At 40.3% G+C, this 24161-nt stretch overlaps 1 protein-coding gene across 1 annotated transcript; it reads right to left on the reverse strand.

The window, feature by feature from the left end:
• Positions 1-17610: 17610 nt before the first annotated feature.
• LOC127581446 (fibrinogen-like protein 1-like protein) lies at positions 17611-23695 on the reverse strand. The gene is made up of 3 exons (XM_052035872.1): positions 23599-23695; positions 21773-21901; positions 17611-18770 (listed from the first exon to the last, which is right to left on the reverse strand). The coding sequence occupies exons 1-3, from the start codon at positions 23612-23614 to the stop codon at positions 18145-18147; spliced, it is 771 nt and encodes a 256-aa protein (XP_051891832.1). The 5' UTR covers positions 23615-23695; the 3' UTR covers positions 17611-18144.
• Between the last annotated feature and the right edge of the window lie 466 nt (positions 23696-24161).

A 24161-nucleotide genomic window follows, 5' to 3' on the forward strand; every position in this document is an offset into this window, starting at 1 on the left:
CCAATCTAATGTACTGCAGTCTGTGTTCAAAATGTGGCCTTCTCTACATTGGAGAAACCAAATGCAGGTTAGTTGATTGCTTTGTGGAGAATGCATTCAGACTGCAGGAATGACCCTGAGTTCCCAGTTGCCTGCAATTTAATTCCACCATCCCACTTCCACTCTGATCTATCTGCCTGTGGCTTCCTGCAATGTTACTACAAGGCGCAATGCATGCTTGAGGAATGACACCTCGTGTTCCATCTGGGCACATTGCAGCCTTCTGGACTCGACATCGAATTCAAGTTCTTAAGGTAACTCGCTCTTTCTTTCTGTATCAGAATCGGCCACTTCTGCCTGTCAATATTTTGGCTGGGGTTTTGTTTTTCTATTAGTATAGTCTGGCCTGCTGGGTATGTTGCATAGCCTTGCTATATCAGCAACACATTACATAAACAAAGAAGCATAATCTCATCCTAACTGCCACTCCTACTGCCGGATGTGATCCCAACCTATCGGAGAGATTCCCATTGATTTATACATCCCTCATCCAATGCATCTGGAAACTATCTCTCTTTACAAGTTGTGATGAAAGGCCTGGATCTGTTTCTCTCCACTGACCTGCTGAATGTTTCCAGCATTTTCTGTTTTTTAATTACCTTGCACTTCTCTGGATTAAAATGCATTTTCCATTTTTCTGTCCAAATGACCAACCATCTTGCTTTAATCTGAAGCTGTCCTCTTTGCTGTTTTTTATACTAATTTTTTTATAATGTGTGAAACTTCGTATTCATGCTCCCTACCTTTGGGTCCAGCTCATTAATATATATTATGAAAAGGGACTGTGTACTGAGCCCACTGGTAACAGCCTTCTCTTCTGGTCATTAAAAAAAACACCCATTAACCATACCTGTCAATCCTCACCCATTGCTAATGCCACTGAGCCATTTTTTGGGATCCAATTTGCCAATCTCCCTTGGATCCAAGAGGCTTTATTTAGGATGCCTGCCATGTACGAAATTATCAAAAACCTGGCAAAAATCCAGATTACTTCAAATGTACTTGCCCAAAGAAATCTATCAATTAGTCAGACGTGATCTTCCCTTGACAAATCTCTCTTGGCTGTTCCTGATTAATCTATTGCCTTGCTAAGTGTTTATATTGTCCACCAGAATGGATTTCAATATTTATGCACAGCTAAAGCTAAACTCATTGGCTTGTAATTACCTGAGTTACCCCTACTTCCTTAAACAACAGTAGCAGTTCTCCAATCCCCTGATACCACTCCTGTAACCAGAGAGGTTTGAAATGTTGTAGTTAAAACCCCAACAATTTCATCCTCTGCTTCGTTTAACAGTCTAGGATACATCTCAATGGGCCTGGCAAATTACTTATTTCAAAATACTTCCTCTTTTACTCTGGTTAGCTCATGCAATCGGAATCAATTTATTATCACTGACATATGACGTGAAATTTGTTGCTTTGCAACAGCAGTACAGTGCAAAGACACACAAATCTATAAATTACAAAAATAAATAGTGCAAAAAAAGAAATAATGAGGTAGTGTTCATGGATTGTTCAGAAATCTGATGGCAGAGGGGAAGAAGCTATTCCTGAATTGTTGAGTTTGGGTCTTAAGACTCCTGTACCACATCCCTGATGGTAGTGATGAGAAGAGGGCATGTCCCGGGTGGTGATGGTCCTTAGTGATGGATGCCATTTTTTCGTCACTGCCTTTTGAAAATGTCGATGGTGGGGAGGGTTGTGTCCGTGACGGAGCTGGCTGAATCTACAACTCTCTGCAGCTTCTTGCGATCCTATGCTTTGGAGCCTCCATACTAGGCTGTGATGCAATCAGTCAGAATGCTCTCCACAGTACATGTATAGAAATCTGTAAGAGTCTTTGGTGACGTATCAAATCTCCTCAAACCCCTAATGAAGTAGAGCCACTGTCATGTCTTTGCCTTGACATAAGAGGATGATGATTCTAATTATCAGTTAAGGCAGCTGTAAGAGATTTATTGAGGATCTTACCCACATCCTCTGCCCACACTCACTTGGTCCCTAATTGGCCCTACTTTTTTGCCTGTTTTACTCTTTGCGTGTCCTTTGATTTTTCTTGTCAACATCTTGTTTTCATAACCTCTGCTTCTAATTTCATTCCTACTCATCTTATACTATTGCAGATCTTCTGATTTACTAAGCTCTTTTTTTCCAATCTTTTTATTAATTTTCAAGTTAGTACAAAATAACATATAACATTAGTCGTCATACATATGGTGCAAAGAGATCAGGAGATAACAATCATAACAGTTAAAATGTATAATCACAAGGAGTAAAAAAAAGTAATCTAGACCTCCCGTTCTCTTATTAAGTGAACAAATACAAAAGGAAAGATTGAAAAGAAATTTAATTATATGAAAAAAGAACCCCCAAATCAAAAAAAAATGTTGATAATAAACCAAAAAAAACACAAACTTCATAGAAAAAGGACTGATATTTCTTCAATTAAAAAAAAAATTACTATGTCGTCAATTCTGCTCCTCTGCATTCAAGGGTTATTGAAAGGGATCTGAAGAAGGTCAGCTTATATCATATGGAAATATTGAATAAATGGACTCCAAACTTCCTCAAATTTAAGCGAAGGATCAATAGTACCACTCCTAATTTTTTCTAACTTTAAACATGCTGTAGTTTGAGAAAACCACTGAAAAGTGGTGGGAGGTATTGGATCCTTCCATTTGAACAAAATGGAACGCTTGGCCATTAATGTGACACAGGCGATCCTACGACGAGCAGAAGCAGATAAGTGGTGAGATTCCATCATTGGTAACCCAAAAATTGCAGTAAAAGAATGAGGTTGTAAATCAATGTTCAATACAGCTGAAATTAGTTACTAAGCTCTTGGTGCCTGATATAAATGATTTTTGCCTCATCCTCTCTACACACCTTTTTATCTGAGGGCTCTAGATTGGGCAGTTCTACCATTTTTCTTTGTGAGAACATGTTTATTCTAAACCCTTTGAATGTCCTTAAATGCTCCCCATTGTTCCAAGACTGACTTATCTTCAAATAGCTTTTACTGCTTCACTTTCGTTAAGTCACTTAGACTTGTAAACTTCGCCCAGAATAGAACCTTTACTCCTATTTCACATCTGTCCTTTGTCATAATTATTCTAATTCTGAATAATGGCCAGTACCTCAGAATGCTCTCCCACTGATATTTATACCTTCCACCTGCCCAGCTTTATTCCCTAAAACTAAATCTACATCCAACTGAGGAAAAAAAAGCAACAAATAATTTGTTGCTATTTATTTTCTGATAATTGGAGTAAAATATTTTGTAAATTATTTTTCCATTGAAGCTTAAAAGCGCTGCTGACCATAAGATTGGAATTTACTCTTGCAAACACTGCATGCACAAGGTCTGAGAAATGCTACATTTCCCTCTGAAATCTGTCAGCAATGACAACTCTTGAACAAAAGACACTTGACCAACAGACAAGGTAATATCATCTTGGATAAGTTGTCTTCTATTTTTCTCCCCCCTGACAAACAAAGGTAATGGACTTTAGGCAAGATAAATTCTTTGCTTTCATTGGACTGGGCTTTGATGCTGAAAGTTCATCATAGACATTATGCAGTCTTGGGTTCGTAAGTATTTAGTGCATTGGATTTCGAGCTACATTTTGAATGTTTCACAAGTCATGATACTTAATGCAATAAATCTATATGATCAGGGAAGTAAGCAAAAAGCAAAGTGCAATTGCTGTCTGTCTTAATGAGATTTTCCTAGAACTGAAAGGATCTGGGCTGCTGAAAGAGCTCATGATCTCAGTAATGGTGATGCTTCAATTAACCAAATTCCCCAAGAATCAATATTTCAATTATGGCAGTTCACTCTGCAGCTTAGATTGATGAAGTTTTCCACTTACTTTTCTATTGATTTTATAATATTTCATTTCAACAAAACACAAGGTCAGAAAGTTTTGTTTGACATGAAGAACCTTTGCATTCTGAATTAACGAAATTGGAATGTGATTTAAACACACACAATTGCACTTCAGTCTATGGGAGTTTGCAATAATATACTAAATTACCCAAAAATTTGATTAAAGCAATGTGATGCAGAGTTTAGTGCTAAGGAAAGCAAAATTGCTAGATCATTCAAATTAAGTGAAATCAGAGTAACTTTCCAGCAAAAGCCAAAATACTTAAGTAATTGGTGTCAGCCAAGTGTGCCATCTTAGATATCAGACTTAATTTTTAATCCTGTGCTTTGACATAATACATGCCCTTGATAGCCCTTTCTCCCAAGGTGATCAGTCTCATTCCTTTACCCTGCTGAACTTGCATTCCCCACCTCTGTATTTTCAGTCGTGTTCACATTCTCTTCCCTTTCCCCTCAGATCTGCCATCACCACTTTCCCCAGTCCTTGCAAATCACCTCCAGCCTCCCTTTCATCGAAGTTCTGGAACATGAGGTTGTGAGCTCTATCTGCAGTTCATCTATTTCCATCTTAGCTGGAGCTCAATATTTGAATCCCTGCATACAGGTTTCTCCCACTGCACCGATACTGAAATGTTTCCTATAAAATTAGCAGATCTTATCGCAAGTGTAACCTGTCTTAGCTTCTCTGCAAGCAAATGGCATGATTAACCATACTGGTACCTCAAACCTGTCACCCAGCTGTGTGGGACTGGAGTTGCATTTCTGCTTGAAGTTTATGCAACTTAGATTCACTGGATAATGCTTTGGATCTGGAGGGCAGTTCTAATAAGGAGAGATTGGATAGGATACTCAGCAAGTTCAGTGGAAAAACTAAGTTAATGCTTCAGGTGAATGACCTTTCATGAGAACTAGGCAAAGTTAGAAAACAAGCAGAACAAGTCAATTCTGATGTAAGATCATCAACCTGAAACACATTACCTCTGTTTCTCTCTCCACAGATGTAGCCTGACCTTCAAGCTATTCCAGCAGCTGCTCTCTGCAGCTACCACTATTGTTATCTTTTTCATTCTCCTCTGCTCTCATTCAAATGTCTCTATTTGCTTCTCCTTCAGACAGATTAACTGCAGTATTTCCAGTATCTTATGTTTGTAGATTGTTTTCCAGCATTTAAATTAAAAAAAACACTTCATTAGATAGAGAGAGGTTCCTCTGCAGGGTATTTTAGATGTGGCGCATGGGATAAGGGGTTGGCCACTTAAGAATGATGTAAGCAATTTCTTTACTCATGAAATTTTCTTCCACAGACAATTCAATTGTTTAGAACCAAAGCTAAGATCAATAGCTTGGTCTTGGTGGAGATTATGGGATATGGGAACAAGACAGGCTCAGCCATGACTCATTGAATGGCAGTCTCTTGGGGCTGCATCGCCTATTCCTATAACTTCATATGTTTAAAGCAAGTACAAAGGCATGGCAGATGAGTGGGAACTAAAAACAAAAGCAAATTTGTGATAGTGTAGGCAGGGAAGTTCAAATAAGAGATGAAGATACAAAGCAAAAGAGAATGGTAACAGGACAAGAATAGAAACAAAGGCAGGTTGTAAATACAGAATCATTACCAACAGATGTTCTCTGATACAATGGGAACCAGTCCAGAATTCTGTAATATGCAAAATGGAAAGATGGGATGTTGTCTCTAGAGCTTACAACGAGCTTAATGAGAATAGTGAAAAGAGTCCTACTCTTTACAACTTTGCTATCATATTTTGTATATACATTCCACTAACCTTTACAACACATTCTCAATTACAAGCTGCTGTATAAAGGCCCAATCTTTACCCTTCAGTTAATTGGATAATTATCCTACATCTGTCTGGTTAATGATACCCCTGCTAGTGGAAACGTGTTAATCAAAAGCATGTCATATTTTTGAATGTATCTTTTTAAGCAGCATCCCTCCCCCTCTCCCTTTCGCTCTTGGGAGAAGAATCTCCACTTTTCCAGATTGGAGTCTTAAAGCTGTTCAGCATAGAAATGGGCCCTTCACCCACCCATGTCCTTACTGACCATTTTGCCTGCCTACACTGATTCCCAGATCTGGAGTGCCTTTGGGTTTGGAATTTTTCAGGGAGACTTATGCCCATTTTATTTCCTGTTCTCTTTCCCACTCTAATCTTAGTTCCCTTTAGAACCATAGAACAATGCAGCACAATACAGGCCCTTCGGCCCAATGTGTTGTGCCGACCTTTAAACCACGCCTAAGACTATCTAACCCCTTCCTCCCACATATCCCCCTATTTTAAATTCCTCCATATGCTTGTCTAACAATCTCTTGAATTTGACCAACGTACCTGCCTCCTCCACTGACCCAGGCAGCGCATTCCACACACCAACCACTCTCTCTGGGTGAAAAACCTCTGATATCTCCCTTGAACTTTAAAGCCATGCCTTCTTGTATTGAGCATTGGTGCCCTGGGAAAGAGGTGCTGGCTGTCTGTCTATTCCTCTTAATATTTTGTATACCTCTACCATGTCTCCCCTCATCCTCCTCCTCTCCAAAGAGTAAAGCCCTAGCTCCCTTAGTCTCTCCTCATAATCCATACTCTCCAAACCGGGCAGCATCCTGGTAAATCTCCTCTACACCCTTTCCAACGCTTCCACATCCTTCCTATAATGAGGCGACCAGAACTGGACACAGTACTCTAAGGGTGGTCTAACCAGAGTTTTGTAGAGCGGCATCATTACCTTGCGGCTCTTAAACTTGATCCCATGACTTATGAAAGCTAACATCCCATAAACTTTCTTAACTACTCTATCCACCTGTGAGGCAACTTTCAGTGATCTGTGGATATGAACCCCCAGATCCCTCTGCTCCTCCACACCACCCAGAATCCTGCCATTAACCTTGCACTCTGCCTTGGAGTTTGTCCTTCCAAAGTGTACCACCTCACACCTCTCCAGATTGAACTCCATCTGCCATTTCTCAGCCCTGCTCTGCATTCTATCAATATCCCTCTGCAAGCTTCGACAGTCCTCCACACTATCCACAACACCACTGACCTTTGTGTCATCTGCAAACTTGCTAACCCACCTTTCTACTCCCTCATCCAAGTCATTAATAAATATTACGAAAAGTAGAGGTCCCAGAACTGATCCTTGTGGAACACTACTAGTCACAGCCCTCCAATCTGAATGCACTCCCTCCACCACAACCTTCTGCTTTCTACAGGCAAGCCAATTCTAAATCCACATGGCCAAGGCTCCGTGGATCCCATGCCCTCTGACCTTCTGAAGAAGCCTACCATGTGGAACCTTGTCAAATGCTACATGTGAACCCTGTTTCACTTTTCAGCTCCTGAAGTCCTTCCTTTGTTAATGTAATAAATCCCTTTGCTGTCTCCATGGTATCCAAAATTTGTTATCAGTAGTAGTGGTGGATCCAGCTGATCTTATGAAAAGTTCCCCTCAAAGTTCCACTCCAGCAACAACTGCTGCTGTCAGGCATCAGTTAACAGGATCTCTGATATCCAGCAGTTATGATGTCATTTAATCTGGCTGAGCAGCCAATCACACATGCCAGAGAAAGTGAAGTCTGCTAATTTCAAATATAAGTATCCTTTCAAAAGCAGGGCCAGTATTAAGTGCTGTCGATTAGTCTCTCTGTCATTGAAAATTACTTGCTGGGACTTCAGATTTTGAATTTTTCAGGATGATTTAAAAGATTACTTTTTTCATTTCCTTTTATTTCTTGTTCACCCTATGCTTATACTTCCCTTTATATTTCACTTCCTGCTCCTGATTAAACATTAAATTCATCCCCTTTTAATTCAACATCCTGTTCAATCTTTCCAGTGTTTATTTCCCAATGTCAAACCTTAATGGTTAGTCCTGTTTCCCAAGCTGCATTGTTAAGCTTGCAATTTCAGCAAATGTTTTGGCAGGATTTTAGCTGAAGGCTACAAAGTAAATATAAACCTAGGAAGACACTGTCAGAAACACCGATACAGAAAACTCTGGCCAGTTGTCGATTCTTCATTCTTTTCCATCTTTTGCTTATTGCAAAATTTGTAATTATTTTCCACTTGTAAGCACTAGATGGCAGCATACACTGAAAGGTGACAACTGCCAATCCATCCTCTAAATCAGCAAACCATAATTGTTAACCATAGCCTCTCCTCCCACTATATTTATGATACCTTTCAATAACATTTTGAATTGGCTTTCTCCCTTAATCTGTTTAAAATGCAACATTTCCTCTGCCTCTACAATGCTGAAAACTAGAATATTTTACCTAATTTTATCCATTTCAGCATTGTGTTAAAGACACAAAGATGCTTTGAGTCATGTGATTGTTAATTTGTGTGATTACCCTTCCCAATGCATTGATTCTTTCAGGTCTGATTGTACACTAAAATTCCAGAAGCAATCAATTAGCCAGTGGAAGTTGTAGCCTGGAATTGATGCACAATTTTTAAAGGCCAGTAATATTAATTAATAAAAATCAATCTCAAGCCATTGGTCATTTATTGTGAGGTGATGGGTCTCTGGTCATTGAATTTCTAATGAGTAGATCAATAGATAACAAGATGATGGCTTTCAGGTGAATGATCCCCTGGAAATGGATCTCTCTAAGTGACAATTTGGTCAATTAACTAGAGGTCAAAGACCAGTGAGACAGAAGATGATGGTTAATGAATGTAAACAAACTTGAATAATTGATGGACTGACTCTCCTGAAGATAATACAACTTGGGATGATTTGTTGTTAGGTCTGTTTCTCTGTCTGTTTCTCTAGACAGTTTAGGAGAACGGGCAAGGAAATGGCAGATGAGATTCAATGTAGGGAAATGTGCAGTTGTACACTTTGGAAGCAGAAATAAGCGGGCAGATTATTATCTCGGAGGAGAGAAAATCCAAAGCACGGAAGTACAAAGGGACTTGGGGGTACTCTTGCAGGATACCAAGGTTAACCACCAGGTTGGATCGGTGGTAAAGAAAGCGAATGCTATGTTGGCATTCATTTCGAGAGGTATTGTGTATAAAAGTAAGGAAGTGTTGATGAGGCTCTACAGGGCACTAGTGAGGCCTCATTTGGAATATTTTGCACATCTTAGGAAGGATGTGCTGATGTTGGAGAGGGTTCAGAGGAGATTTACGAGGATGATTCCAGGAATGAAAGGGCTTACGTATGATGAGCGTTTGTCGGCTCTTGGACTGTACTCACTGGAGTACAGAAGAATGAGAGGGGACCTCATAGCGACATTTAAAATGTTGGTAGGAAAGGACAGAGTAGATGTGGCTAGGCTGTTTCCCTTGGTGGGTGAGTCCAGGACCAGAGGGCACAATCTTAGAATTAGAGGGTACAGTTTCAAAACAGAGATGAGGAAAAATTTCTTTAGCCAGAGGGTGGTGAATTTGTGGAACTCCTTGCCACGTACAGCAGTGGAAGCCAGATCAGTGGGGGCGTTCAAGGAGGAGATAGATAGATATCTAAATAGTCAGGATATCAAGGGATATGGGGATAAGGCCGGTAATTGGGATTATTATAGTTTTTTTTCTTCTTCTTCTTCCCCCATTCCCCATTTCTCATTTCTATTTCCCTTTCCTTGGAGCAGACTCGATGGGCCGAATGGCCTGCTTCTGCTCCCTTGTCTTGTGATCTTGTGATTTTCTGGAGAAGATTCTTAGAGACAGGATTTATGGGCTTTTGGCGAAGCATAGGTTGATTAGGGACAGTTGGCATGACTTTGAAGGGCAGGTTGTGCCTCACGAGCCTGACTGAATTCTTTGAGATTTGTAACAGAGCACATTGATGAAGGTCGAGCGGATGTGGTGTACCTGGTTTTCAGTAAGGTGTTCGATAAAGTTCCTCATGAAAGGCTCATTAAGAAAGTCACGAGGCATGGGGTCCAGGGAAGCTTGGTTGTGTTGGATTCAGAATTGGCTCGCCCATAGAAGACAGAGTGGTTGTAGATGGAGCGTATTCTGCCTGGAGGTCGGTGACCAGTGGTGTTCCACGGGGATCTGTTCTGGGACCCCTGCTCTTTGTGATTCCTATAAATTAATTGGATGAGGATGTGGAAGGGTGGGTTAGTAAATTTGCAGATGACACAAAGGTTGGTGGTGTTGTGGATAGTGTAGAATGTTGCTGTAGGTTACAGCAAGACATTGATAGGATGCAGAGCTGGGCTGAGAAGTGGCAGATGGAGTTCAACGCGGAAAAGTGTGAAGTGATGCACTTTGGAAGATCGAATTTGAAGGCAGAATACAAGGGTAATGGCAGCACACTTAGCAGTGTGGAGGAACAGAGGGATCTTGGGGTCCACGTCCATAGATCCCTCAAGGTTGCTGCGCAGGTCGATAGGGTTGTTAAGAAGGCATATGGTGTGTTGGCCTTCATTAGTCAGGGTACTGAGTTCAAGAGCCGCCAGGTAAAGTTGCAGCTCTATAAAACTGGTTAGACCACACTTGGAGTATTGTGTTCATTTCTGGTCGCCTCATTATAGAAAGGATGTGGAAGCTTTAGAGGGGGTGCAGAGGAGATTTACCAGGATGTTGCCTGGATTGGAGAGCATGTCTTATGAGGAATAGGTTGAGCGAGCTAGGGTTTTTTCTCTGGAGAGAAGGAGAATGAGAGGTGACTTGATAGAGGTGTACAAGATGATAAGAGGCATAGATTGAGTGGACGGTCAGAGACTTTTTCCCAGGGCGAAAATTGCTAACACGAGGGGGCATAATTTTAAGGTGAATGGAGGGAGGTATGGGGGGATGTCAGAGGCAAGTTTTTTGTTTACACAGAGTGGTGGGTGTATGGAACGCACTGCCGGCAGAGGTGGTGGAGGCAGAAACATTAGGGACATTTAAAAGACTCTTAGATAGCCCTCCATTTTTCTGTCATTCATGTGGCTACGTGGGAGGGAAGGGATAGATCTTAGATCAAGATAAAATGTCGGCACAACATCGTGGGCCGAAGGGCCTGTACTGTGCTGTAATGGTCTATGTTCTATTTTCCCTTGAATAATGGGCCTTTCAACAGAACTGGGAGAAGACAGAAGTGCACAAGGTTTAAGATGCTGAGGACAGGGAACGGGAAAGAAAGAGCAAAAGAGAAGATAGAAGGCGGTACCTATTTTATCAGCCCATCACAGCTATTTAAATCCCCGCAAGGAAGTTGCAGTTCATGTGGGTAAAATGTATGTTGGCATAGATGCCCTTTGCTGCATGCAACGGAGTTTGGCCTCCAGTTATCTTGGACCCCCTCACCACTGGACCAAAACCTTGCTGCCCAATGTTGGGCAGTAGCTGGATTGGTGCAGCCACCCAACATTTTACAGAAATCACTCATCGACACCTTCCATTCCTCAATGAAATCTGAGACCTGGAACATCAGAACCTTCATGGATAACCCTAACAGTAATGCTTCTGTGCTTCTACACTGTAGTGCACACTTGCAGGTGGTGTACAAAAATATCATTGATGGTCAAATACATTATAAAAATCTCACGTGTCCACAAGGTTGACAGCATATGAAGGATTTTTGCACTGTGATTGAGTAAAGGCTTTATGTAATCTTGGCACTGATACCGGGTGCCACTGCAGCTGGACCCAACATCGGTGCATTGCTAACACTCACTCCTCTGCACTCCAATCCTGGAGTTAACTGACTGCCAACGTAGCATAGGGCAGTGGCCTACCTGACATGACTAGGTTCTCTTCCATTGTGATTCTCAACATTCCAATTGCTCCTATTCCACTTTGAGTTATCAATGCAGTGCGCTAAGGTCTGGAGCTTGTGGATCACCTAACAATCAGATAAACCATTTAGTTCTGGATGGTGTCAAGCTTCTTGAGACTCGTTGGTGATGCATTTATCAAGGTCAGTGTTGAGTATTTCATTATGCTTTTGATATAACTAATAGATGGTGAAAAGATTTTGGGGTGTCAGGAGAAGTCCTGATACCCAACCTCTTGATGTGCCCCTGCAGCCAATGTATGCTACTCCAGGTGAGTTTCTAGGCAATGGGAATTCTGAGGATGTTGATGATGAGGGACTCAGTGTTACTTTCTTCAAATGTTAAGGGTAGGTGGCTGAAATTATCAGCAATGGTTGTTGTCTGGCATTTATCTGGCAGGACTGTTACTTGCCACTTATTAGCTCATGTCTAAATGTTGTACTGGTCTTGTTGCATCTATTTAGGGATTGTTAGTTAGTTATTGGCTTGAACAATGAGGAAACTACTAACCTGTTCTTCAAATAATGGAATAGGATTGTTTACATTTATATTGGTACCACACTGATACCAAGAAAGGGCCAACACCACAGGATAAAGTAAAGGCTGAGGGATCATAAAATATCCCAGTCATAGCATTGAAAACATGGGTCCCAAATCTGAAATAGCTATTATAGTACAGTTATAATATCATTGATCTGGAAAAATTCTCAGGTATGTCCAAAATGCAAGACAAATCCAAACTAGCTAATGATTACCCAATCAGATAACTGTCAAACATCAGCAAAGAGATGGAAGTAATCAGAAGTACCACCGAGTTTAGATTTACTCACAAACAACCTGCTCATGGATTCACAGTTTGAGTTTTACCAAGACCAGCTGGCTACAGAGATGAGGTGCGTGTGATTGTCCTTTATATCAAGGCACCATTTGACCCAGTTTGGCATCAAAATGGAGTGCTACAATTCACTCAGCATTTATCAGGATTTGCGTGACCTTTACTGATCATTAAAAAGCCAATTAAAAGCTGTCATTATTCTAATTTGGGTACACATCAGACACTATATTTTCCCACTAAATTTTAACTAACAAGATCTGCAGCACTCCATCTGAAGTATAGTAAACTCTGATAATCTGGCACACTTGTGACTTTGGTGCCAGACCTGCCGATTTTCCAGATTAAAAGTGTGTTGAGGTATAAGTAGGATGTTACTACCTCAACACACTTAATTCATGTCTTACACAGCAGTGTACGGAACAGGGTACCACTCCTTGGCGTATTTAAAGGAGCGTGGGAAATCAGATCCCAATGAGTTTAAAGAAAACATCTCCCAGTGAACCATCAGGATTTCCAAATCACTTGAAGGCAGTTTATCAGCATCTTATGGTATGTTGTAAATGCATAGTTCATTTTTTGTCAATAGATCAATTTTACTTGTTAGTTTTTACTTTTAGTTTCTCCTATATCAGTAGGTGGCACTGTGATAGACATTTACAGTGGGGAAAATTAGCTTTATTATAAAGTTGGCTCCAATAAAAATCAATTTAAGAACAATTGTATTATGGCAATGGAATCATTTTTGGTTCAAAACAATTTGTACTTATGGAAAAGATGTGGTCTTTTTATATTTAATTATGTTCAAACAGTACTTGTATTTTATGCCTCTATTGAAACTGGAATTCTTAATGCTTAAGAGTTTGGGTATATAGCCACAGCCAGTGTTATCCTTGCCCTGCTTTGAAGCTGTGTTTGTGGCTGCAGTAGCTGAGGGTTTGTTTGACTGGTAAGGTTGTGGCTGAAGACAGCTCAAGCATTGGCCCTCTGAGGTAAGAGAATTGCTCCCAAAGACCTTGTGGATTTGGCTTATTGCTGGAGTCTCCTGTTATTTCTGGCAGCTTGTCCTGTATGTTGGGCCTTCTGAGCAGTCTCATTATGAAGTTCTATTTTCATATGATGTACTGCCTGTATTTCAAAGATTGTAGAGAACCAACATTAATGGGAATGAGTAAATTAAAGAAACCAAAACTAGTAAAAATATAACATGGGAGAAAATAAGGTCAATAAATTTCCCAAATCTAACAGTCTCAATCACAGAGTGGTGATACGGGTGGCTATAGTTGTAGTGGATGTATTAGTAACAACCTTCAGAAATTCCCTGGATTCTGGAACAGTTTCAAAAGATTGGAAGCTGGCAAATACAGCACCATTGTACAAGAATTATACACCATTTAGCTTGACATCAGTTGGGAAAATACTACAGTCCAATATTAAAGACTTAATAACAGGGTGCTTAAAAGACAGTAAATGATTAGGTAGAGCCAACATGGTTATGAAAGAAAAGTCACGTTAGACAAATTGAGGGGTGTATTTTGAAGATATGATTAGCAGGGTAGCTAAGGATAGCTGCAACATAACTTCCTGACTCTTGAACTCAGTGCCTCAGAGAACAAAGGCAAGAATGCCATATGCTGCCTTTACCACCCTATCAAACTCTGCTGCCACTTTCAGAGACCTACGGACTTGGACCCCAAGATCCCTCTGTACATTGATGTTGTTAAGGGTCCTGCCATTAACTGTGCACTTTCCCATTACATTTGATCTCCCAAAGTATACCTCACACTTGCCTGGATTAAACACCATCTGCCACTTCTCTGCCCATTTCTGCAATTGATCTATATTCTGCGGAACACCATTAGTCACGGACCGCCAGACAGAATGTCCCATCAACTACTACCCTCTGTCTCCCGTGGGCAAGCCAATTCTGAATCCAAATGGCCAAGTCACCATGGATCCCTTGCACCTTAACCTTCTGGATGAGCCTACATTGAAGAACTTCATCATAAGCCTTACTAAAATCCATGTAGACAACATCCACTGCCCTACCTTCATTTGAACATCTTCGTCACCTCCTTGAAAAACTCAGTCAAATGGTTAAGGTGTGACCTGCTCTGCACAAAGCCATGCTGACTGTCCCTAATTAGGCCATGCTTTTCCAAATGCTCATAAATCCTATCCCTAAGGATCCTCTCCAATAGCTTTCCTAGCACTAACGTGAGGCTCACCAGTCAATAATTTCCAGGATTATTCCTATTTCCCTCCTTGAACAAAGGAACAACATTAGCTACTCAACCTTTGAGACCTTGCATGTAGTTAGAGATGATACAAAGATCTTGGTCAAGGTCCCAGCAATCTCATCTCTTGCCTCACTCAATAACCTGGGGTATATCCCATCAGGCCCTGGGGACTTATCCACCTTAATGTTCTTCAAGACACTCAACACTACCTCTTTCTTTATCTCAAAATGCCCAGCATATAAGCATGTTCTACACTGATCCACTATCCTCCACATCCTTCTCCTTGGCAAAAGACTCATTTAGGACCTTGCTCACATCCTCTGTCTCCAAGCACATATTCCCTCCTTTATCCTTGAGTGGTTCTACCCTCTCCCTATTTATCCTCTTACTCTTGATGTATGTATAAATGCCTTTGGATTCCATTTAATCTTACTTGCCAAAGACTTTTTATGGCCCCTCCTGACTCTCCTAATTCCCTTCTTGAGTTATTTCCTGGCTTCTTTATATTTCTGCAAGGGCCCTGTTTGATTTTAACTTCCTAAACCTTACACATGCTTCCTTTTTTCTTCTTGACTAAATTCACAACCTCTCTCGACATTCAAGTTCTCCTTACCTTGTCATCCTTGTCCTTCCTTCTTACTGGAACATACCTGTCCTGTACTCTTGTGCAGTTGGTCTTTAAACAACTTCTGCATGTCAGATGTGAACTGTCAGCTGCCCAAAAGCAGCTGTTCCCAATTAACTCTCATAATTTGCCCTCCCCCAATTTAATATTTCTTCACAAGGTCCATACTTATCCTTATTCATAGTTATCTTAAAACATAAGGAGTTGTAATCTGCTTCCTAAATGTTCCCCCACTGAAAATATAGTCACCTGGCCAGTCTCATTTCCCAATACAAAGTCCAGTATGGTCCCTCCTCTAGTTGGACTATCCATATGCTGTTTTAAGCAACTGTCTTGGATGCACCTAACAAATTCTACCCCATTTAACCCTCTTGCACTAAGGAGGTCCCGGTCTATATTGGAGAAGTTGAAGTCACCCACTGCGGCAACCCTGTTGTTTTTGTAGCTTTCCCCAATCTGTATATCAATGTCCCACTGGCTGTTTGGGGGGGGGGGGGGTCTATAGTATAATCCCATCATCTGGAGAGTCGAGGGCCATGAGACATAGCCAGGCTGGTGGTTTGGCATTTAACAGGGGAGAAATACCTTTTCTAAAAATGTTGTGGATCTTTGGGATTCCCTGCCCCGGGGCTGTGGATGGATGCTCAGTCATTGACTATATTCAAGGCTGAGAGTGGTAATCTTTTGGATCCTAATAGATTCATTGGACATGGGAATAGGATAGAAAAGTAAATTTAAGATTAAGTATCAGCCATTAAATAGAACAGGCTTAAATAAGTCCTCCCCTTTCTATTTCATATCTTGCTACCAAGCCACCCATTGCCTGAACACATCCAACCAGAAGCAATAACCAACACAATCTGAGGTCATTGTTTGTCCACTCTGTTTTCCTGGTGGTCATTTGTTGTGCAGACATAATGTCTTTAACAAAAGTGGCATTGAGTACTCTACATATTGGGAGTGTGTGTGTCCTTCTCAGAATCAATTTTCAACCATTTGAGAGGCCATGTAAAAATTGCTACTAAATTCAACATCTCTCCAGAATATATATAATCATATGATCACCATTTAATGTTCATCAAACATATCCAACTAAACATAAATATAACAAAACATGTAAGTTTTGCTGTATTTTGTGCCAATGTCAACTTCTGGATGTGCCAATACTTCAGTTCAGTACACCAAAAGTAATGTCATAAATTTCACATTCCATTGTCCTAATGCAAAAATAACTATTGATATGCAGGTCAGTCAGCATCTATGGAGGGAAATGGAGAGTTGATAATTTGGGTCGAGATCAGGTCCAGGTGGAGGGTCCTGACCCAAAATGTTGACTACCCATTTCCCTCTACAGATGCTACCTGACCACTGAAGCGCGTCAAGCAGTTTATTTTTTGCTCCACATTCCAGCATCTGCAGCTTCCTGTGTCTCCATTGTCCTAACCGTCAACTCGCTGTTACCCCAAGGCCTATCCTAAAAACATCAATTAGTTGGTCTCCCATCTGTTTCCTACCTCGCACCAAGCCTCATATGTACTTTTGCTGGCCTCTGCTGCTCTAATTTATTTCAGAATTGGCATTCTTGCCCTGGGAATCCTTTGTCTGCTTTACCCTCTGCATTCCAAAGGCTGGTCTTTTGCATCTCATTCCCTTCTGCATCAATGTGCATAGGCATGCATATTTGGAGATCTAATTTAGTGGCAGGATATCTAAAAGTGACTTACCAATTTTCTGCACTTTGCCAAATCTATTAGACTTTTTAAAGTAAGTCTCTGTGTAAAAACAAAACCTTCACACTTTTTGTTAATTTTTACAGCCTTCCATCCAAATTGCTGTTTACTGTGTTTGTCATCTCTGTACAGGGCCATGTACATTTCTGTGAGATATTTTGTGTAATCTTCCCACTGTCAATAGAATATTTGAATGTAATTTGTAAGTGCTCTTGTGTTGCATTGTGACAAAATGGCATTGAATCGTTTGGGGCACCACATCTCACAGGATCAGAAAAGATAAGGCTGTCTATAAATGTAATATGTTTCCTCAAGTAAGCTATTGATTGGTAATCTCAAAGGAGACAATTTATTGCTGTGAAAAGGGAATACATTCAGTCACTAATTTATGCAGATGTTGACCCTTGTGTAATCTTTGCAGAGCTAGAATACAGAAACTGTTAGAAGGACAGTGTTGATTTTATTATAACCAGAAGCATTTTAAAGATTATAAGGTACAGAATGAAACAAGTCTTAAAAAATCAGTAAATTCCTTTTATTACATTTTCATTTGTCATTTTATTTTCAATATAGAATCTGTTTTTGCCTGTAATTTGTATCCAGGATGATAATCACTGTCAAACAAATGTCACAAAATGATGTCGCTCATTGAATGAATCAAATCAGGTGAATGTTGCTATAAATGCAGTAAGGAAATTAAGATCCAGACTGTTACAATAACCTTCTGAACCTGGTTTAATTTAATGATTTTCATTCTTTTGAATAGTGTAGTGACAGCTAAGTGATCGTTCACAAACTTGGAGAGTTTTTCCTTCTGCATAGCTGCCTCTCAAACAAATTCAATTCCCAGAATCAGAAATCTTTTCCAAAGCAGAAATTTAGGGTAAAGTCTCAATACAGAAGAAAAAAAATCAATGCTTAATTTTTTTTTATTTCTTAGCTATGCTAAAGATGCTTTAGTGATATGCAGAGTATGATTGATGCCTACAAAGACACTATATCCTCGCTGAAGCTGAAGGATAGCTCTAAGCACTGAACTATAACACTAATATTTTCACAAACACAATTTACTTGGCCTGATCAGAATCTGAGAAGATTTGCAATTGCCATAGCAAATCTTGTACCAGTATATAGAAGTTTTTGAATTCAGGTTTACCCTGTAACAGTTATTGAACCAAAAGCCTCCTCTGATGGATGCTGCACAGTTATAACTTGCCAGATCCTGATCTCGGTCAGCTGTTGTGAACTTCATGTTATCATGTACAAAGTTGTTTCCATATTGCATCAAGGCATTGGTTGCATTTCCTGAATATCTACCAAGATGCAATTGGTAACCATTTGCTTCATTCGCCATAGAAAATGAATCATAATCAGCATTAAAAGTAACTGAATTTGAAGACTTCAGCAAGAACTTTATTTGGTAAATCCCCTGATTTATAATATTGTATACATGTTCATTTCCCAACCAGTGATCCTTAAGGATATTACCAAAGCCAAACTTATAAGCAGTCCAATATTCGTTCCAGGTAATTTTAGAATAACGGGTGTTCCTTTGAATCATGGTCCATCCACCACCCTCTGTAGTCATGTCACAATAAACCACAATAGGGGGAGATCGCTTTGGCTGGATCACGTAAATTCCACTTGTACCTTTAACACCGCTGCAATCCTTGGGATACCCTGCAATACAGAAGATGATTTTATTGATTTGATGATGTAAAGAATAGATAAAGGGGAGGGAAGGGGAAGGAAAGGTTTTGAGTGGAGATTGTGAGAAGCATAGGGATGCAGAAAGAAATGGAACCGACATGAACTAAGTGGAGGAATGAGACGGGTAGGAAATGGAATGGACAAGGAAGTTCAAGGAGGGCAGAACAAAGGTGACAGAGGAATAGAAAGTGGAAGGTAAGAATGGTGAGTGGAGATGGGAGGGAGTGGACATGAGGGGAATGATCAAGTGAAGGAATGTGATGGTAAGAAGGGAGAGAACACCACAATGTAAGTGTGCAATCCATTGGAGTAAGAAGGATGACTGGGGGTGTGGAGAAAGGTAGTTGATGGTAGCTTGGCCTTACTGGGGAGAAGGGTGACAGGGAAGGATTTTATTAAAGTGCCAGGAGGGTTGCAGACTGGTGATTAACCTGGCTGAGAGTTCTGTTCCAAACCCATCAATATGATGACCTCAGTGTCTAGACCTCAACTCCAGTTGCTCCTTTTTGCTTCATATCCCTGAAACCCTCACCTGAAACACCTTGCAAAAAAAAAAAAAATCAGTTGATGTGAACCTTGAAATATCAATTGACACAGCATTCAGAGCACTTTGAGGAGGAGTTCCCTTTATTGGAAACAAGTGCAGTTCTATTTCACGTTTAATGGCTTGACTCTGGTTTTTGATTTACATTGCTATCAACAGGAAATCTTGGATCCAATCTGAACAAATCCATTTATTTGATCACCCCTCAATCTTCTGAAACTGGAAGAATACAAACTAAGTTTATTAGCCTATTATAATTTAACCATTTAAATCCCATTCTTGTGAATCTACACCAAGACCAACAAATCTTTCCAAACATTCCGTGTCTAATACAGAACTCTTAATGGGGTTTGTTCAGGGTTCCGTACAACCAAAACATCATTTGCCTTGATGTAAATTGTAACATCTTAATAGCTTTTTTGGACACATTTTGTATCTGAGCAGTGATTGTTGAGATTTCTTTTACATGGATGTTACTCTGCTCCTCTATGGTCTCTCCTTAATAAGAAGTAATTCAGAGTAACTATTTCCCCCTGTCCTCCGCCCTACTTTTTCATACTTCTTCCCCATCCTCTGTCTGCAAGCTTTCACGTCTGTCTGTTTTCCCCAATGCCTTTCCAATTGTTTCTTTGCTGCTCTGTCCTCTTATCTCAGCCCTCACCCTTCCATCCTTCGTTCTCTCCTCAACTACTTCTATAACCCCAATTGTTCTCTCATCCTTTTCTCGCTCACTTTCACCTCGTTCCCTCTTACTTTTATTCTTTCCCTCCTCCCTGTTTGTTGCTCGTCATTTTCATTTTCTCAACCCTCTCCCACTTTTGTCCTTTCCCCAGATTATACTCCACTGACATAAACAAATTCCTCAATGAATTCCAACTTTTAGTCCAAATTTGTTTTTGTAACTTCCTGTTTTCATTTGCAAAACATGCTGGGCTCCCCATCTTTGAAAGCCCGCACACTTTTCCTACATCCATGTTATTTAATGTAAAGAGTAGAAAAACTGAGGCCTAATACCAGTTCCAAGGGAACATCACCTGTCACATTCTTCCAATAAGAACATTTCCTCTATATGTGTTTTCTCTCCTCGTTTTAGCAGTGAGATTAATGGATTTCTGAATGAAATTATTAAAGGCTAGAAATGATAAATACAGGTTGATTTCTCAGTGTCTGGACATTACATGTGAATATCAATGAGCTCTTCTGGTGCTGTGCATTCTGGTTTTCTTCATGTTACATAGAAACATAGAAAACCTACAGCACAATTCAGGCCCTTCAGCCCACAAAGTTGTGCTGAACATGTCCCTAACTTAGAAATTACTAGGCTTGCCCATAGCCCTCTATTTTTCTCAGCTCCATGTACCTATCCAAAATCTCTTATAAGACCCTATCGTATCCGCCTCCACCACCATTGCTGGCAGCTCATTCCACGCACTCACCACTCTGAGTAAAAAAAACTTACCCCTGACATCTCCTCTATACCTACTCCGCAGCACCTTAAACCTGTGTCCTCTTGTAGCAACCATTTCAGCCCTGGGAAAAAAACCTCTATCCACCCAATCAATGCCTCTCATCATCTTATACACCTCTCAGGTTCCCCCCTCATCCTCTGTCACTCCAAGGAGAAAAGGCCAAGTTCACTCAACCTGTTCTCATGGGGAATGCTCCCCAATCCAGGCAACATCCTTGTAAATCTCCTCTGCACCCTTTCTATGGCTTCCACATCCTTCCTGTGGTGAGGTGACCAGAACTGAGCACAGTACTCCAAGTGGGGTCTGACTAGGGTCCTATACAGCTGCAACATTACCTCTCAGCTCCTAAATTGAATTCCACGATTGATGAAGGACAATACACCGTATGCCTTCATGTTCTCAGAACTGGAGTGACATTGTGTATTGGGATCCTGTCATATGGGCTTGCACTGTTCAAACTTTTAACAAAGAGCTAACATTACCTCAATGGTCTGTGCTGTAATATTAACTCCTGCTGTACAATTTAATAATGGCACACCCCAGCCGCATCCATTTCATGTAATGTGCATGGTAATTGCAGTCTTTAAAGTCATTATCATCTGTTAACTCTTAAGGTGTCAACTCTGAAATTATATTTTGGGATAATCAAGTAGAATTTCATTTACTTGAAAAAATTTATCCTACTCTAGTTTAATGAAGTGTTTAATCTATTCAAAACAAAATAGGAGAACTGGGTAAAACTTGGCTGAGTTACTGGAGGTTGGAGTTTCAGATGATTACAGGATTTACCATGCTTTTATGCAATTCCAACATCATATACAGCCACAATCATTGTAGTTCTGACTACTCAAACTCTTTCATAATGGTTTCGAGGGTAAGAAGATTGTAAACTATCATGTTGCAAGACTCTATTTGTAGAAAATTGTGGCCTTGTGTAGACTAGAAGCTCACATACTAACCTTTTGAAGGTGTTGTTACATGGGATCTGGTGAGTCTGGTCTCTTCATCTAACATATGACTGTTAAAGATTTCTTCTTCAAAGGTTGCAGTACACAGTGCAAGAAGAATTATCGCAGTCAGTGCAGAACCTAGGATTTGCAACATAAACCACACTAATCACAATATTACATTACAAGGAGGCAGATGGGAAGTCAGACAGAACAAGAGGCAGAGGCAGTGTAGGAGTCAGAACAAGTAACAATACAAGACTAACAGCAAGGGACAGATTCAGAAAAAGTACCTGAAGCCACTGAATGTAACATGTTCAGGAGAGGGAGATGCAGTACATGTAAGAATCAAGAAAGCAAGCAACACAGAGGGACAGATGGTGACATGGAATGAGGAAAGTTGATGAAATTTAAATCCATTTATATGCAAAATAAGGCAATTTGACTGGATGGGGATAAACCATTAAACCAATCCTATCCACCTCCAATCCACCACCTTCAGCCTTTAATGGAGATCGGATGTAATGCAAGTATATGATCTTTAGACATGAGATGTGATCCTCTCTTGGGAGGAGAAATGATGGTTAAAACTTAATTCAGCAGTCACATCCATCCATTGTAAATAGATATATTTTTAATTTTTAAACCCAATGGTTTTGGCCTCAGGAAGCCTAGCAATTTAAAGCTAGTCCTACCAGTTACCTGACTTAGAGCTCTGCTTGTGAACTGGGAGAAAATGAAATACCTCCTCCAGATCCATCAAGCTACCCAGTAAACCCTTGCAGCCCATGGCAGTGTCCCCTCATAATCCTCTTGCCCTCCATGATCTCTGGTGTCTTCCCAGCATGGTCTCTTGCTCCTACTTTTTCCAACAACCTCTGGTCTCCCATGACCACTTCCCAACACACTTCCTCTTCCCAAACCCTTCAATGCTCTCTTTTACATTTTCTTATCCTAGATCTGTGTTCCCTTCTCCATCATGCCGTTCTCCCACCAATTGTGCTGTGATCTGTCTCTCCACTACTACTGGATCTACCTGCTCAGCAGCTAACATGCTGTGAGCTCATAGGCTAGGAATCAGACAAGGAAACTACAGAAATAAATTAAAACATGTCCTGGACTTGAAAGCTGCATTGGATTTCCCAACTGTAAACTCTCTCCCACTCTGAACTCACTCCTTGGTGTACTGGAACCATTATCAGAGACAAAGAGAAAGAAAAACTAAAAAAAAGTACTAAGCAGAACAGAGAGAAAGAGAGCAAAAACAAGTGAGAGAGACAGTGAAAAGGCTAGTGAGATAGTCCACTGAAAGCTGGACTTCATGAAATATAGGTTAATAGAATAACATGCATGTTTTAATTAAAGATTATATTAAGCAAGTTTTTAAATTTTTGTGTAGAAGAGTATTTAAATGTTTAAATGCAAAGTAGTGATCTTCTGATTAAGGTTGCCCAAATATTACAGCTTTCATTGTCTTCAGGCATTTCACTGAGACCTAAAGGCTGACTAGCTGTAACATTCTTCCTCTTCCCACCCTGTAATATTATGGGGCCAGCTGCAGTTCCCACTGCCACCCAGCTTTCCTGCTTTTTATTGCTCAACCATTCTCCTGCTGTAGGGAGCTTGAATATGGGGATGGGTCTTGGTTTTTATGCCTTTCACAATCAAATGGCCTGCTGCCATTCATCGTGCAGGCTGTTGATGTCTCTTGGATGGTTGCTCTGGCCTGTAACATTACACCCCATGACAGTCCACCATGACAGGAGAGAAGTGGACACAAAATAAAATTAAATTTTAAGAATGTTTTTATTTAGTGGTAAACAGAAAATCAGACTCACCCATTTTGGCTGCCATCCTGTCTCAAAACAGCACACATTGAACTTAATGCCGAACCTCTTAATTTTATAATGACAAAACTAGCTTATTTACATAAACACACCTCCATGCCTCTTTCAGCAGCTTCCAAAGTGTGGATAGTTGAGATGTTTGGTAACTTGCCACCGTGACAAGGTAATCCCATAAAACATGCTCACTTAACTATATCTCAACAATCTTTTGACTACTCTATTCTTAAATACAACATTCTTAAACTTTTTTTTCCCTCAGCTTATGCTGTTTGATTCTGCCATCTCCCACAAGTGGATGAGAAATGAAAAATTTCAAAGTTCAAAGTCGAGTTTACTGTCATATGCACAAGTACATGCATATACAGGTGCAATGAAAAAATTACTTGCAGCAGCATCACAGGCACATAGCGTCATAAGCAGCATTCACAAGAAAAACAAATTAAACACAAATTATACATAATTTTTTTTACAAGAAAGAATACAATTAGAACAAAAAAAAAACAAAAGTCCATTTTGGTACAAAGTGGTGTTCGTATTCTGAATATAAAAGTCCT

Source organism: Pristis pectinata, chromosome 21 (assembly GCF_009764475.1).
Source record: "Pristis pectinata isolate sPriPec2 chromosome 21, sPriPec2.1.pri, whole genome shotgun sequence".
NCBI classification, from domain to species: Eukaryota; Metazoa; Chordata; class Chondrichthyes; order Rhinopristiformes; family Pristidae; genus Pristis; species Pristis pectinata.

Coding starts and splice junctions, on each gene's coding strand:
- LOC127581446 (XM_052035872.1), bottom strand. Junction 18,771..21,772: donor TGTAACAACACCTTCAAAAG/GTTAGTATGTGA, acceptor TCTGTATTGCAG/GGTATCCCAAGGATTGCAGC.